This window comes from Callospermophilus lateralis, chromosome 2, assembly GCF_048772815.1.
Source record: "Callospermophilus lateralis isolate mCalLat2 chromosome 2, mCalLat2.hap1, whole genome shotgun sequence".
Lineage (NCBI taxonomy): Eukaryota > Metazoa > Chordata > Mammalia > Rodentia > Sciuridae > Callospermophilus > Callospermophilus lateralis.
In genome coordinates, this window is record NC_135306.1 from 75,655,182 (window position 1) to 75,673,949 (window position 18,768).

At 29.6% G+C, this 18,768-nt stretch overlaps 1 protein-coding gene across 2 annotated transcripts in view; it reads left to right on the plus strand.

Moving 5' to 3' along the window:
* Window positions 1-18,768, plus strand: part of Vps13a (vacuolar protein sorting 13 homolog A) — a 259,461-nt gene that overhangs the window by 216,919 nt on the left and 23,774 nt on the right. The window contains exons 69-70 of one of the 2 annotated variants that reach the window (XM_076846072.2): window positions 16,730-16,815; window positions 18,572-18,695. In XM_076846072.2, the coding sequence (XP_076702187.1) occupies window positions 16,730-16,815; window positions 18,572-18,695 (210 nt within the window). Of the gene's footprint in view, window positions 1-210; window positions 3,135-16,729; window positions 16,816-18,571; window positions 18,696-18,768 lie in introns of those variants that run through there. The other variant, XM_076846073.2, reaches the window with a different exon arrangement.

Sequence of the window (18,768 nt, forward strand, 5' to 3'; positions counted from 1 at the left end):
GTAAGTGAAGAAATGTCTTATAAATTAAAATTAAATTAGTAAAGCTAGATCTTTTTTAAGTACTTTTTAAGTAATATATGATGCTGTAAATATATATTAGATTATCTGGACTTTGATCAATTTTGATTAATTCCTTTTTTAAGTTTTTTATATTTACTTAGGCTTTAAAATACATTTATTTACTATAAGATTTTTTTTTCTTTTTTACAGGCATCAAAAAGTTTGATATGAAAACAATTAATGCATGACTTTGCAAGTGAAAGCCAACAATAGATTTTAGTCTTAAAATTACAAACTACATACAACTGTTTCAGTATTTTGAACATAAAGAAAAGCTTTTGTATTGGTAACTTTTTAATAGAATTTTAGTGAATCTAATCTTTTTATATATTCTTAGCTCTGCACTGGATTTGCTACATTTATTCAAAGCCAATGTGCCTTATTTATCCTCATAGCATGTGGTACATATTTAGCCAGTTAGACCACTTCTATTTAGGATTCTTCCTTCAGTTAATTAAACCACTACTAGCTTTTATATCAGATATAAGTAATCCTTATCTCTAATTGAAAATAAATAAAAACAAAACTCAGGAACACTGCCACTGTAGATTATTCATGGGTTCTTCTGATTTACTTTTGAAGATGTTCAAATGGCCATGATCTTCTTCCTGGGTTTTTGTTTTTGTTTTTGTTTTTGTTTTTTTGGTGGTGGTTGTTTTTTGTTTTTGTTGATGATGTTGTTCCTAGTGTAGTCTGTGTAAAACCTTGGAAGATTTGATATGTAGTTCACATGGTAGCCAGTATCTTTTAGTATGGGAGGTTAGCTTCTGAAACACTAGATATTTGGAAGGTAGAATATTTTATCTGTTCAGACAATTTCTTACTTGATAAGTCAGACATTAATATCTGGATTTTGGTGTAAGTAACATGGTGATCATACTAAGCTATACCAATCTAAAGTTGTTTCTGTGGTTTAGATGTGGAATACTAAATTAAATCATTTGCTTGAAAACATACCAGTAGTTATTACATTATACAGATTCAAAAATACTTACAGTAATAATGAATATATGGCACTTCTATATAGCTTTGATATTTTAAATATTGTCATATTTAAAATAACCAGGGTAAAGATTTAAAACTTTAATATTTTACCTACTTCATGTAGAGTATATAATATTGCACAAAATGTACATATCCGTTTTTCTCTGAGCCGGCTGCCCAGTATATTAAAATGTAACCACAGAGTTAATGTACACTATTTAGTGAAGTGATATTATGCTGTGATTTTAAATTGTTCCTTAAAGTGTCACAATATTTGCAGTCTGTTGAAAGCTTGTGCTCTAAGGACTTATTGTGAAATCTCTACATTGACATTGTTTCATTCTTTGAAGATAGATTGTTGCAAAAATGACATTGGCTAACACTGTTTAACATTTCTACTCAATTCCTGACTTATCTTGTCAGAGCACAAACAAAATGTTATTAGCATTTTACTAGATTAAAAGTTGAGTAGTTTTCAAATCACCTTTTAAAAAACTAAAAATACTTCTAACAAAACTATTTTTAAAAATTTCCTAGGAAATAAGAATGAGTAGTGAGAATTTAGAAATATACAGTTCTCATTATTATAATGGAACAGATTATAATATATAAGAAAATTATGAGTTATCAAAAATTTCTCATGGTTGACGATTTAAGTGACAAGTAACTTATTTCCATGCCTTTATTAATTGTTTTATGAAGTTCTAAACTCTGGGATTTAAAGGCATGATTATCTTAAGTACTTCCAGAGATGCATATTATTAATACTCCAGTCTTAGCATTTATTACTACAAGAGCTATTTCAGGGACTAAAAACTCATAACTTACTGTTTAGCAAGAGAGTTAAATACAATATAAGCTGAAAATACCTATAAGAATTCTCCAGCTACCTTAATATGTTTACAATTAGTATTATTCTCTTACAGGTGTTAAGAAGTAGGTGGTTGTTCTAGCAATAGTAGTGATTTTTTTAAAATGGAAACTACTATATTATTAGTGAGTAAGTTAAAATATATGAATACTAGTGCTGTGGAAAATAATCGGATGATATAAACTAGATTTAAAACCTCATCTGTTTAGGTTTTATCTAAATGATTTAATGACAGAGCCTTTGAAAAAATTTGATACTTTAAAATGTTTCTCTTTTTCTTAAAAAGGTGCTCTTTTTTCACTAATTTATATTTGCTCATATTTAATAATTAAATATAAAATACTTTTATTGAGTAATTTTCTATCTAGAAAGCAACGTATTATTATAGTGCTTCCTAGTAGTCAATTCCTACATCTACTAGAGATGTAGAATAATTTTAATATATTCATAGAATACCTTATTGATATCATAAAACCATTTTATACATGGAGGGTATAAAAGTCAACACAGTTTTATCTTAGGCCTATTAAGTTATGGAATGTTATATCCATGATTGCAACCTGAGTCACAGCTATAAAAATCTGCTTTAAATTATTTTAACTCCTTTAGCATTTCATATTTTTTTACATGTTTTCCAAGAAATTTGCCATAATTAACTAACCTCTGTGCTTCTTTTTTCCTTTACCATGCTTTCAGAAAATTCAGTTCTACAGGGGATGGATTTTGACTCTCAGTAGCAGTAGTGATGATGAGGAGGAGAAGGATAATGATGATTAGTCAGATCTAAATTGTTAACATTCACATGTTCTTTATCTTTTAACTTGGAATGTTTCATTAGTGTGTTTTGTATGACTGCTATCATAACGTCTATGTGTCCATTTTTAGGGAGTTAAAACACTTTTATTTCCTTTCCAATGTTTTTCTGAATATCATGATAAAGCAATATATAATTGGATTATCTTAAACACAGAAAAAAAAATGTATTTTACATCCAGAGTAGGGCGCACTCCATATTGTAGATTTGCTTTTATACACTTCATTGCTTTTGTATTAAAAAGTTTGTCCTTAAGATTTAAAGTTAGACTTAAATATAGCTTTTAATGTTCACTAATTTTAATTATCCACTTATATTTGTTAGCACAATGCCTTCTTTTTATTTTTCTATGTAAATTTTCTGGGCTGTAATGTAATAGCATTGTGTATAAAAAGAGAAAAAATAGTAATGGTCATTCAATGTTTTTAGATTTATTTATCATTTTAAAAGTACTTTTTGTCAAATTTCTTTTAATAATAATAAACATACTTTACTTTTGAAGCTGTGTGAATTTGTTGTTCTATTCCAAAGCAATAGGTTTAAATATATCTGATTTGCCATGGTATGTTAGTGAATAATTTATAATCTAAGAATGAAAAAATATTATTTTATTTGGTTCACTTTCTATTGTTTTATTGTGAATTTTTGTGAAATAATGAACAAAGTTGGTTTCTAAAGTCATTATACTTGCTTATTAATTTACATATATATTTACTATATATTATAAAATTTTATAAATTCAGAATTATTAGTAAGATATTTATAATAAACATATATATTTTTCTGGGTAATATAGGGGAATTTTGCCTGTGTTTCTGAAAGATTTAGAAACAAATTCTTTTTATGTTTTGTTTTCTAAAGGTATTTTCGGAATTTCAACTTAGATAAATCTAATTCTATTGTTCTAGTTCCCTAGTTTATCAGATGCACTAATAATTAGATGTAGTAATGGGGAGGACTACTAAAAGGTGAATAATTATTAGTATTATAAGTTTTAATCCCCATGACTGCTGTGCTTTTAGATCAACAGAGGAAGATTTCTATATGCTAAAGTACTTTGTTTAAATTAAACTTATATTAGATCATACAAGCTAATTCCCTTAACTGTTTAACTTTTGGTTTGTTTCAACACATCATTTCTGAGTTTTTTTTAATTAATTCTTAAGTTTATCAAACAAACTTTTATTTCTATGAACCTGCATTCTTTACATTCTTTGAAAATGACTACTCTAGATTTTAAAATACTGTGCTTTTCAAAAGTAAAACAGGAGCAGTAAAAAATAATTGGCTCTTCTGACATTTCTACCTGTCTAGCATTCGTTTAAATTAAAATAAAATCAAGGGTATACCTGCTAAGACTAAGGCATATACATATATCAAAGAATTTCTTGTTGATATCATAGTAGTACTCTTTATCTTTTTGGAGTAAGTAAATAAAAATAATGACCATTAAAATAGTACTGGCATCAAAAACTGAATTTCTGTTTTTTACTACTCTCTCACCCTTGGCCAAAATCACAAAAACTTTCTCTACTAGAAACAGATAGACCATAAGCTATTATTATATATATACTGTAGGAAAGAAAAGCCTAGAAATGCCTTCATTGGTTTCTTACATTTCAGCTTTATAAAACTATTGTTTTTCAAGACATTTTTACTGAGTTTCCTGTGGTTGGTCTGAGATACTTAAGTTTTTTGATATCATCTCATAAAGATGACCTTAATAGTCTTTTATTTATTATTAATATATCTGGAAAAAGTTCTGTTTATTTCAGTAACAACTTGTCATTTTAATGAAAAGAAATTAGAAGTAGAATTACATTTATTTAAAATCTCTCCGGCAGTAAGATTTTAAACAGTGTTATAGTAACTAGCACATTTCACTGATGTGGTCTTCTTTTATCATTCTTTAATTTTTAGCCCTTACAAGCAAAATATGAGAGTGGGCGTGGTGGTATCCACCCGTAATCATACTGCTCATGAGGCTGAGGCAGAAGGATTGCAAATTCAAGGCCAGACTCAGGAATTTAGCAAGGCCCTGAGCAACTTAGTGAGACCCTGTCTCAAATACAAAATATAAAAAGGGCTGGGGATGTGGCTCAGTGGTTAAACATTCCTGGGTTCAATCCCTAGTACCCCCTCCAAAAAAAGTAGTAAAATATATTCTTTAATATTAAAAATTTTTTATTATTAGTTGTTCAAAACATTACATAGCTCTTGACATACCATATTTCATACATTTGATTCAAATGGGTTATGAACTCCCATTTCCCACTCCCACCCCCATACAGATTGCAGAATCACATCAGTTACACATCTACGTTTTTACATACTGCCATACTAGTGTCTGTTGTATCCTGCTGCCTTTCCTATCCTCTACTATCCCCCCTCCCCTCCCATCTTCTCTCTCTACCCCATCTACTGTAATTCATTTCTCTCCCTTGTTTTTTCTTCCCCCTTTCCCCTCACTTCCTCTTATATGTAATTTTGTATAATGATGAGGGTCTCCTTCCATTTCCATGTAATTTCCCTTCTCTCTCCCTTTTCCTCCCACCTCGTCCCTGTGCCCTTTTCTCTTTTTGTTTTTCTGGCACAATGAAATAATCTTTTCAAGCTTGTTAGACAAAAGATTATAACTGCATTTCCAGTATTGTAAAAAAAAAAAAAAAATGTTGTTTTTATTGGAGAAAAATTGAACACTAAAAATTGCTCTATACCTGTGTTTTATTGATGGAGATATATGATTGGACAAAAATATCTTGTTCCTCATCATATATGTAGAAATTAAGCTCCCCTTTGAGATTCTAATCAGGTGAATAGTTCTTTTGTTTATTAATGGCTGTATAATTAATTAAAACTTTAAAATGGAATCTACAATGAAAGTCCAGTGAGAAAGCTATTTTTGAACATTGATTCTGTAAAACTATACCTTTCATATCCTTCAACTTTATGAATACTCTAATTTCTACATAATCATTGCTTATGTGTAGTAAACAGGAAGAAAATTCTTCCTTAAGAAAGTGATTACCATGAGGGATTCATTATCACCGTCTCCCTGACTCTTGAAAACATTTGAAAAATGGCAGGAAAAAAGCTGTGAAAATCCTGAAATAGTGCACACCCGTGATCATGAATGAATAACCAAGGTGTTTAAGAGTGTAAATGAATTTAAATATTATTCTGAGCTTACATCTGATTTATCTATATCCAATTAGCACTCACGTTGGATATAGATAAATCAGATGTAAGCTCAGAATAATATTGGTCACTTGAAGTATTCCTTATAAAACAAGTCAAAATAAATTTCAATTTAATCAGAATTTTATAAATTTTAGCTTTTGAAATTGTTCAGACCACTTATTTATGCAATTTTGTGTTGGTTATTAAAATGTACAGCTGGAGTCATTGTAGATCTGTGACTAAGCTATTAATATTCATATGAAAAACATGTTAATGTATTTATATCTCAAGGTCATATATACAGAAGAAAACGACTGATATAATAGCTATTGCTTTGTCTCATTTAAATCCTCTAATGAAATTTTGCATTAAACTTTGCTTTGGTGATGGGAAGAGGACCATGTTCAAGCTTTAGCTTTTTTCTTTTATAGAAAAGAAAAAATTTAAATCATAAACTATTAAATTTCCTTTCAGATGAATTTATAATGACCTCAAAATATTACAGGTCCCATGAGGTTAAGTAAAATGATATTAAGTGTATTATTAATTTAGATCAAATTATTATGATAGATAAATTTAAAAATATCAGTTTAATTCATTAGTCTAGCTCCTTTGGGGTAAATGAAGATCAACTAAAATATTTAAACTATTAATCTTTAATTTCAACAGATGAATGCCTGAGTATAAAGTAGTATAAAGTATAATAGAAAAGCCTGAGTCAAAGAATAAAACATGGTTTCAAATAGGTCTGTATTTGATAATTAGAATAATTAATGATTTGCATAGATAGAACATTTTTGTGTTCATTATTATCTTTCAATAGGATGAATCTATTTCAGCACTTATTCCATACCAAGCAGTGAGTATAGCAACAATGTATCTCCAAACATTAGTTCAAAAACACATTTAATAATTCTGTAAAACTGGCTTCTAATGTAACTTTGTTAGTTGTATATACATTTTCTAAGCAGTGAAACAGTAAAAGATTTCTACTAAGTGGCATTATATCATTTCTCAGGATTTTAGAGATCCTCAAATTTGTAAACATTCAAAATATTATAGATATTTGTGTTTTTAAAACAGAATAGTCAGATTTAGCTAAGTATTCATATGTCTGTAATTTTGTCTTGAGCTTATTATATTTTTCAATTATCAATTATCATTTCTCAACAACCTGTTAAGTACCTTAAATCCTGCAAAGATTTTTTGAATATATTCAGTAAAATATGAACTTATATAAATTTCTAAAAGTATGCTCATTAAAGAGAAGTATAAAAAACTGCTGAAAATTTTCAAAAGCCTTTGTCTCTACCATTTATGAAATTTTTTTATAAATTTATTCACTCAGTTCTGATCCAAATATATGAATCATCACTTTGTTTTTATTTTTTAACATTTTAATTTATGCATTATAATTACACATAATAGTGGGATTCATTGTGATATATTCATACCTGCATAAAATATAATTTGATCAGTTTTACTCCTAACTACTTCCTTTTCCTTCCCCCCACATCTTCCTCCAATATCCCCTTCCTCTATTTTACTGGTCTCCCTTTTATTTTGTGAGATCCCATTTTTCCCCCTTTTTTCTTCCATATATGAGAGAAAACATGTGACCTCTGACTTTCTAAGACTGGCTTATTTCATTTAACATGAGGTTAGAAACCAACTTATTACCTTTTAAAGATTGAGAAAAAAAAATCCCACTCATAGTATTATCCCTAATGTAGAGAAGCTTAGTTTTCATTGCTGAAGCACATGAATGGCCAGAATCTTTTCTTTACTTGTGTATCTGATGTAGAAGCTTTTTTCTTTTTCATTGAACATTTTACCTTTTTGCATTTCCTTTTTTAAAAATATTTCTTCCCCTTAAAAAATAAATTTTTCCTTAAAATGTATGTGAGTGTGTGTGTGTATATGTGTGTGTGTGTGTGTGTGTGTGTGTGTGTGTGTATATATATATATATTCCCATATCCATTGTTTATGAATATTGAAAACCAAGTTGTACCATGGAGGTATATTCTTTACCATTTCAGGTACTTTTTGATTTTTATCTGTGTTGTCCTTAAATCCTTTACAAAAATATTATAATGGCCATTATGTAAGTTCTAGAAGGGAGGCTGTTTTTGTTTGTTGTATATTTCTTTTCTTTCAGAAATTACAGATGTTTGTAAATAGCTTCAAACACTGCCTTAATAACATTTGGAAGATAACCACCTTCAGCCGTCGTAGTCTTTCCTTTTACTTCAGGATGAGAATTACAACTAATCGGGAAAAAAGGGCTTAAAATAGCAGTCAGATCACCATAGTAGTGCTGAACACTCTTCTGGCTTCATCTGAAATTTTGAGTAAGTGGACAAGAACTAGGAGACAAGACTTAATGGATCTTACTCTTCATTTTGTAACTCTTCCTCTCCAGAAGGATACTTCTGAATGGAACAAGAAAATTGAAGAGAGCCAAATTTTGTTACCCAGGCTAATTAGAGGTCTTAGTACCTCAGATAAAGCAAATCCCATGGGAAAAGAAATTACCTATCCTTTGATGGAATTTTCAGAATGTATTTATTAGATTACCAAAAATCTCTTGGAGGAGTACTTGTCATATCATTTTGTAAGGCCCAGAGTTTTAAACATTTGATAGGGGTGTGTCCCACAATGTTTATTTTGGACCAATGGAACCCCACTCCAAACTTCCAGTGTTATGTAAAAATAATTTTTGATTAAGACTGAAATTAATTATATCTTCTCTGGAGGTAATGGCTCTACCTAAGGAAGGTTTAGGTTTACTCTGTCAGAAGTTTTAAATGAATGTCTCTTTAATTCTGTAACTTGAATGAGACCAATTTAATTTCTAAAACTTTTAAAAGTTTGTTTTCATTGCATTTGTTAAATTGCTAAACATATAAGGAAAGAAAAATACTATTATAATTGAATTTGAGTACATTTTAACGTTTTAAAATATTCTTTTAAATTGAACTCAGATAAGATCCATTTGGGTCGTACCCTCTTTTTACCAAGGGAGTAAATAGAGCTAAAACTCATAATATTAGTTTAGAAGGTCTTCCACTCTTATTAAGCTAAAGATACTAAATTTTCACCCCAGGCTCTATTGACTTGTTGGAGGTCTGCCTAGTAATTTCTCCCTAGTTTCTTTGGATAAACTCAGAAATTCTCAGCATAAGCTGAGTTTAATAAAACTCATCCGTAAATGTGTGTGTATATGTGTATGCAAGTGCATGCTAAAGTAGTTGTTAGAATTCTAGACTTTGAATGAGTTAGGATTTTTGTTGTTACTGGCTAAATGTCCTGTGAAAGGATAATGTTCGTTTGTTGAATTAAGTAATTAATTTTCATGGGCTTCTCTCATTTATCTAAAAAAATTTAATTTCACCTATGAAAGGAAGCACCATGTTTTTTGGTTTTTGTTTGTCTTATAAATTTAAATAATATTGATATCTGAGGCACTTCTGATGATAATTCTGATAAACTGTCTTAATGGCAATTTTTCAGTGAAAATTTACCTGTAAAGAACACTATGGAAATATTGTAGAGAAAAATGGGGAAATGTTACAGAGAAAAATGCATTTAGTTATTTTTGTGGTACTTCAAGTCAGAGGTGGTTGTGTATGTTAGAGATCTCTTGAAGATGCAGTGTTGGAATACAAATATGGGAGGCTAGCTGTTTTGTGGAAGTTAACCTTGCTGGAATACGTTGCCAGGCTACTTTGAATTTTAGAATTGGCAAAGGAATAAAATGTATGATTACATATATATGAGTGGCTGTTTGCTGGCTTGATATGGGAGAATAGTTTATATGAATACATATAAAAAATTAATGCCATCCATGCATTCCTTAACTCTAGAAGTCTTTATTGAATTCTTGTTAGTTTCAAGATATTAGGCTTCCAGTTTGGAGTTGAGTAATCAAGATTTCTACTCATCCTTCACAAACTTAATTCTAGTGATTATTTTTATTGTTAGGATAATTGGGGATAAAACATTACCCATTAGAGGCCAACTCTGTAATGAGAAAATCGTCAAAATTTTATTTCTGTTGGTTGTGTAGGTGATAGCTGCAAGCTGTAAGAAATTGTAAGAATCAAAAAACACATGACTTATCTCCAAAGAGGATCCTGACATTACATGAAAGTTGAAACATTGCAAGAGCTGTGGGATATCTGAATCATATTCCACTGAACAGTTAAAATGAAATTCTACTCTATCTCCTAGAATACATACACACTTGTCCCTTGAAATCTGTAGCAGATTGATTGCAAGACCTCCAAGGATACCCAAATCTGATGCTCAAGTCCCTTATAAAATAGCATAGTGTTACATATAACCTAAATATATCCTCTGAGCACTTTATGTATCTCTGGATTACCTACAATGTAAATGCTATGTAAATAGCTGTCATACTGTATTCTGAGGGAATAGTGACCAAAAATAAAAGTCTGTACACATTCAATACAGATACAATTTTTTAAAGAATTTTTGTACCATAGTTATTTGAATCTACTGATGCTGCAGTCACAAATATAGAAGGCTGACTATAGTTTTTCTGTGCTTTTTTTATAAAAAAAAAATTAAGATACAGCAATATCCTATGGCTCAGGGTCTGAATTCTTACACTAAGTTAGCCTCAAATTCTAGTTTTTTTCTTTTACTAGATTTTTAGTCTTTTCTTATGCCTGTCTGATTTCAGTTCCAAATTATAAAATGGAAATATTGTACTACCTATCTTGGTATTGTTGTTAGGATTTAAACAAATGAGATAATATATGTAATTATTAATATTATGCCTAATAAGAACTATATTGTATTTTTATTGTTCCAGATGAATACCAGTTTATGCTAGTTTTTGAACTCCATTATATAAATTCTATATTCCTCATTTGTCTCCTCTTTGTCAAGATAAAAGCATCATTAAATTTCATCCTTTTTGTTTCCTTTCAAGGTTAGTAGAATAGTTATAATACCATGATAATTTCTGCACATTAATTGGTAAACAGTAAGTTCTTAGTGATTTGGACTGCACCTAATTATACAATATTTTTAAAGAAATGTTATTTTCAGGTATATGTAATGTCGTGGATCAATAAATGTTGATCACTTGGAGGTTCTGCTGGAACTGAGTGAGATTGTTGTAACTATGAACTTATTACTGATGCACCCACTCTGGTTCTTCTAGAATGTATTGGGTAGGTTAATTGAAAATCTGATGTTGTTGGTGCACAGTTACTCTGCAAGCATAATTCTGTCATTTCTCCAGGCTGTTTTGATTATACCAGTTGAAAACAATATATAATATATAATAATGTCTTTCCTTTGATTTTATGTCAAAGGGTTATATTCAGCTTTCTGGTCTAAGCTGTCAATATAACCTATAGCTATGCTTAGGCTGACAATCAAGGTAGCTCATTAATATGAGAGGAGAGGAAGATAGGAGGGATAATCCCTCTCCAGAAATGATGACATAGTCAGATTTGATTTTTTGTTTAATCAACTTGCTTTACAGGGTAGCCTAAATGTCACTTCTTAATTCTCGTTTACATTTATTCTGTTGTATATGAAATCATTGAGTTTTAAAATAATTGATTTCAACTATATTTAATTATGAAGCTTGAATGAATACACCTTTTATTTGCCATGGCACTGAAATCTCAAATTTGAACTGAAATATTAAGACATCTTTTATCCCTAAACTTTGAGCACATTACTCTTCAGAAATTATTGGGTTTTTTAAAAAATAGATTATTTTGAACAACTTTTGTTCAATTCTTAAATAATTGAAAATGATAGCACTTGCCATTTTTCAAGTAATTCCTTGGATTTTGTTGTTTATACAAATGGTTCACATTTTTAGTAGAATCTATTTATAAACCTTTCCTCTCTCCCCATCTCTTGAATATTAAAATTAAACAATTTATAAAAGTATTTCTTTATTATCTAATAGATTTTATCACTTGATAGCATTCATTGTTAATTCATCTTTCATCTAGATGAATTTCATTTTCCTATAATCTCCCATGGTGTTGTCTTAAATTTTTTTAAAAAAACTATGAGACCCTTACAAAAATTTCAGATATTGATCATATTTTATAGTTTTTGCTAAACTATGTATTCTTATTTTCACTTAGTTTTTAAAAATATATTTCCAATGAATGATTAACACTTTATATTGCTTGGGATTTAAACTTTTCTATGTTTATATTTTTCTTTGCTTTTTCATAATTTTGCTATTTTATAACATTTTGATGATTTGAAAGTATTAGAAATGTTGTGTGTTTTACTATCTTTTTAACTTATGTTCTTTTTCTAATGTATTGGGATTTATCTGACAGAAAATGTGGATATTAGTAAAGTAACTCTGACACTAGTATCATCAAGCTCCTAATTTCTTTGTGTATCTAAATGTGTGATTGATTTGATTGGATTTATTTACATTTATATAAAGTGCCATATATACTTTTCAAAATGCCAGGGAGATTCTTTTACCAATAATCATTTTAATTCTTACCTCTACATTTTGACAAATATATGTAATGAATGCAGCTTCTGTTGTATTATTTTGTTTCTTTCTTTTTGAAAGTTTCCCAATTTATGGTAGGTAAATCACACATTCTTTTAATGAATAAGGCAAAAAATATTTTTCTTTGAACACGAAAGCATATAAAGAAGACGGACATGTCTAATGTACTGGCAATTGTTAATCCCTTCATATTTCAGCCAAATCTTGATATTTCTGCAAAGGCCTTATAGTGATTTCTAACCCTGATTTTGCTAATTCTTCATTTGTTTTAAAATGGTATCACAAATTATTTTAATAGAGAAACATTTCATACATAGCATCTGTTTGGGATAGAGGAATATAGGATGTTAACACTAAACTTATTGGATACTGTTGATCTAGTTTAAAAATTCAACAACTACCATCTTCTAGGATTATCAAAGACATTCTTGAGGTGCCTTGAGGGAAGTGTGTCTGACACCTTAAGAGGAGACATCATGGTATAGTGAAAAGCATGGAATTAGAAGTGAAGAAGCTGATGTTCTGAGCTCAGTTTTGCAACTGACCCAAGTCACTTAATTGTAGGATTATATATTTATTATTAATAATCACATGAGATCATTGTGAAGATTTACATGGATTGATTAAACACCAGATTCTCATTTTCTTGATGTAAAGGAAAAGATTGTTTTAGATGAACAATACTACTCCTTTAAAGTCTAAAATTCTCAGAGGGAGAGGGTTCAAAAATATATAATGATGTTTTGAAAAGTATAGATCTTTCATATATAATGTGTTTATAAAGTCAAATAATTAGGCAGAAAATTTGTGACCAAAAGTGTGACATTTTGTATACTCCTTACCATGTGACAGAAGATGGGTTTGGCTGATAAGCTATCACAATCTCTCCCATGCGTCTATGGATTTAGTTTCAGATTCTTGGATTCTGCTTATAATGCCATTATTGCTGTATTTTCACACAAGTAATAGAGACTTCAGCAACATTTTGCTGTGCAATGAGTTATATTTGATGTTTATTCAAATATATCAACTCTAATAACAAAAGGTCCAGTATTATGTTTCAAAGCACATTACTATGATCATAACATCTGTTAATTTTTTAAAGTGTTGTATTTAAGATTTTGGATGAATTCCAGAAAGCATTGCATGAATTATTTTTTTAGGTTTTTTAAAAAAATGCCAGATGCTATTGTAGCTATTGAAATTGGTTTAATTGCTGGTAAACACAACTTAGATTTGATTTGAAAATGAAAAGTGATGAAAGGTAGGGTCAACTGCAGTGCCCAAACTTAACATAATATTGAAATAGAAGCTAGGTGCTTGAAGTGAAACAACAGCTTTTGGGTTATTTGAAGATTATAATCTTTTAAGGGGATAGAGAATCTTCTGTTAGGAGTGGTGTCTTTGAGGAAAGCAGCGTTTATAGTCTTGATTTTAAAATGTGACCATGTAGAACAAAGATAACAAATATTTTGTAGTTTAATTTCAATACAAACAATCATAATAAAAGGATTATATATTTATTATTAATAAAAACTTCACTTCTCTCCTCACCATTGCCTTTAACAAGCCCAGAGATAAATACTGTTAACAGATCAGTGTGTACTCTTTCAGAAATTTCTAATGTTTATGCATTTCCCTACCGATTTCCTCCAATCAGTTCAGTAATATAATTTCTTTTCACTTAATATATCTTCTAACTTTTTGTGTATCTGTACACTGAAATCTGTCTTTTTATTATGACTTTATTATGACATTTCCCATTGTATGGCTGCCCCATAATTTATTTATTCAGTCCCTCATTAATGAACATTTAGATTTTTTGTTTGTAACACAACATTGCTATAAAGATCTTATATGTATATTTTGGCACTTTTTGGTTAAGATAAATCCTATCAGTGCAATTGCTGACTTGTAGTTGATTTGTATTTTCTTGTTTTTGAGTTATGTCTCCTTATTGGTGAGTTTGTTGTGTTTTTTTTGTTTTGTTTTTTGTTTTTTTCCTGAACTACCTATTCATATCCTTTAGATAGTTTACTCTTGGTTTACCATTTTTCTCTCATAGGTTTATTTAAATCAGTAGACTTCTCTAGATTATGAAATACCTGTATTAACAAACATTTTCCCAAATTTTCTCGTTCTTTTATTTCTTTGCTTATTTGTTTATTGTTTTGCCATTCAGTAGTGTTTATATGTTCTTACAATTTTTTTATTAAATTTCATGATCTTAGTTTTATTTGGGCTTTTCCTGCTGGGAGATTATTAAAATGTTACTTTCATAGTATTTTTATGGACCTCTGTATACTTGCCTGATTGATCCATGCCGGATTTAGTATATAGAAAAATAGATCCAGTTTTAGCCAGCAAGTTGTCTAAAACTATTTATTAGATAATGCATGCTCTTACCCACTAATTTGAAAGGCGGTTGCTGTCACAAATTTCTATATTCAGATAAAAAGATTTTTATAAATCCTATATGCATATTGGTCAGTTTCTGTAATTTGTATTTTTTTCATTGGTTATGTCAGTATAAACTTTCACCAGCACCAAGCTGTTTCATTATTTGCAGCTGTACAAGTTATATTAATGATGTTAGGGTATTGTTCTCACTCTCCTTTTTTATAATTTAATTGATGTTATATTTTTCTTTCTACATAAATTTTATTATGATTTTGTCCAGTCACTTATCTTCCCTCCTCTACCTTTACCCCATCCTCCAAAAATTACCATCTTGGGACCACTTTGAAAGAGTATATATGTGTTATATATAAATGTGAAAGGGGGTAAATAATATCTGTATTATAATGAATTTTTATATTTATGAATAAGGCATGGATTTTCATTTTTAAAAATTCATTTATTCCCCCTTAGGAAAGTATTATACCTTCTATCACATAACTTCTGCACATTGTTTGTAAAAACATACATATAAATATCTTTTTCATCTTACAAGAATAATGTTTTCCTTCTATTTTCAAATTGATTACTGGGTTTTATGTATTTGACTTCCTAGATATATTGTCATCTGCAAATAAGTTCTTCCCTGCCTCTCTAATTGAGGCTTCTTTCTCTTAATTTATATCTTCTTGAAATATGACCCATTTCACCTGATTTTTCACATTTGTTTGCATAATTTATAAGTTAATAATACTTATTAATTCCTTCTAAGTCTGTGCCTCTGTCCCTTTTAATTTCTGATATATTTGTGTTTAATTGCCTTACCTATTTGTAGATACTTTTTCTCAATTTTTTTTTTATCTTCTAAGTTAGAAACTTATTCCACTTGGTCCTCTTGCTCTAAAAGACTGGTTCCTAAGACATTACATGAAAAACCATGCCTCATCATGCTGTTTCAGTTTTTTATTTCTGTCTCCATTAAAAATGAAACCATTCTATCCACCTTTTATATCAAGACAATTATGAAATCACATCTTAGCTTCTAAGCTAAATATTTGTAGTTTTTTTAAAAGATACAACTTCAAGAAACACAATTTTTTAAACTCTTGTATCTTCTTTTTGAATTTCTTGAAGACTTCTAACATTTTGCCTAAAATTCTTAACATGCTTTTTTTGAGGGATCATGATCACAATTACATTGCTTACCTTTCGAAACAGTCTAGCCTGCTATATCTTTTAAATAGAGGAAGTAATTATTATCAGAGCCAATTACATTGAAAACAAATTTAAAAATTATTTTTATGGTTATGTTCATATTTTCTGGAGCAATTAATGGTTAACAGACAATATTGTATATAGACAATCTCAGTAGTCTTGAAAATAAATTTAAAGATTGTTATATAGTCTAAATAGGCCTCAGGGCTCCTATTTGTCTAGAAACTCTGCTCCTCATTTTTTAATGAGTTCTGAGATTGGCAAAGAAAAGTATCTTTATAGAGCAGATTAAATTTCCAGGGAAGAGACAAAGTGGGGGCTAATAGTTATTTATGTGATGCATGCATTTATGAGTTTTATACATGTTCTATACAAATGTAATCTATTTTCTGAGATAAAATGACAACAGTTTAATACTTCATTAGATTGAATTTAAACATAACAATATTTTTTTAAATCTACAATTTAAAGATTGGCATTGCTGCATTCAAGAAATCTTAAAGCAGTGTAGCAAATACTTTAAACAAGGAAGCAGCAATAATTTTTTGAATGTTTGAATTTTCTGATATGTGTATTTTTTGTATATTAATGATTTTCCCCCATTGAGAAATGATTTTTAGAGGATCATAACATGGAATATTATCAATTTTCTCACTCTCACTTTTTTTTTAGGTAATGGAAAATGGAAGATTCGCAAAATACAAATATTTTACCCATGTCATGATCAATAAAACAGATATGTTTATGATAACTAGAAGGTAACTTGCTTTCTTTCTCCATTGTAATTAGATAATGGGTTAACTAACAGTCACTTGTTATACATCTTTTGTTCCATGTAGTCCTGCTAACTCTGGTCCTCTTTCTCTAAAAGACTGGTTCCTAAGACATTACATAAATTCCTGTTTAGATTTGTGCATATATACAGGTAAATAGCCACACACATAAGTTTAAATTAGATTCTAGAGGATTTGCTTCAATCAGTTTATTGTATGCAGAAATTTTATAAAGCTATCCTCTCAGAGATCAACTTCCCTCCCTCTGAAGAAGTACACAATTTCAGGTTACCATAAAAGTCAATAGTACTGTGATTGTATCTATTCATTATAATATGAGACCCAGTCACACAATTTTATACACAAATGGAAGTAGATCGAATTATATGTGGATACTCCTGGCAACAGTGACATCTTCAGATAGAACTATAGACAGTGGAAGGGTTCTTTCAAAAATACTCAGTGACACAGCCTGTAGACACAGCTGACCATGTACTCAAACACTACTAAGTTTGTGCCAACAGCCACTATAATCCAGGAATGGTGAAAGAGAGGATGAGAGGCAGAGACTGAGGTGAGAGACATAAAGCCAGATTAGCTTTCTCCTTCTGCATTTCCACCAGAAGCTAGCTATTTCTTTAACTTGGTCCCTTAAATTGAAAGTATACTTATTTAAAAGAAAACTCTGGTTACATCTAAAATTGATATTTCAACCAGAAAGAGAAATTGCAGAAGAAAGATTTTTGAAGAAAGGATTAAATAGAATTATTTTAAACAATGCATTTTCATTTCTTAATTTCTTCTCCCAAAATAGGAAAACAAAAATTGATTAAAATGAAAAGCATTGGTGGCACATGCCTGTAATCCCAACATCTGGGGAGGCTGAGGCAGGAAGATCATAAGTTCAAAGCCAGCCTCAGCAACTTAGCAAATCCCTAAGCTACTTAGTGAGACCCTATCTCAAAATAAAAAGAACTGGGGATGTGGCTCAGTTGTTAAGTGCCCCTGGGTTCAATCCCTGTTACAAAAAAATGAAACCCAAGATGATGGCTTTTTTGAAATTTCCTTCTAAAATTGATAATAGGGCTTGATTTTGCCTGTGAAAAACACAATGCCTCTCAGCATGTCAATTTTGTTTAATGTAGTTAGAAAAGTCTCGTTCTGATATATTCTGGGAAATGTATTATAGGAGTCTTAGTAATACAATAAAATATTTATTCTAAAATGCTAATTATATGAAAGTTCTCCAAACTATTGGCTGGTAATTGGTTCTATAAATGGTTTCTATTTCTAACATTTTTTTTTATTTCTCATGTATTTGTCTTTATAAATACATTAGTTTTTCTTGTTATACTTTAAATTTCCTACTAAGCATTACTTTAGTTGCGTCGCAAAAAATTTGTATTATATTTTCATTCTGTTCAAAATATTTTCTAATTTCCTTTGAAATTCCACGGGTTATTTTAGAAATGTCTTAATTTATGGGCATTTGGAAATATTCTTGAGCTCTTCCTGATATTTTTCTAATTTAGTTCCATTATGATCTGAAAATATACTTTTATGGTTTTTGTTCTTTTAAATTCATTAAAAAATTTTTATGACCCAGAATATAGTTTATCTGGAGAAATGGTTTATGTGCACTTGAAGAGAATGTGTATCCTGTTACTAGATATAAGTGCCTCTGTTTTTAAAGTGGATTCTTTGCTTTCTTCCCTTTGCCCCCTCTTTTCTCCTCCCTCAGTGGTGTATTGTTTGTAACAAAGGGAGCATTTGGACAACTTACATGTGAGTGGCAGTATAGTTTTGATGAATTTACCAAAGAACCTTTCATTGTTCATGGGAGAAGATTGCGTATTGAAGCAAAGGTATATTGAATACATTTTTTTCAAAAAACTTGGAGCTGAAAATATACATTGTAACAGTTACCTTTACTTTTGT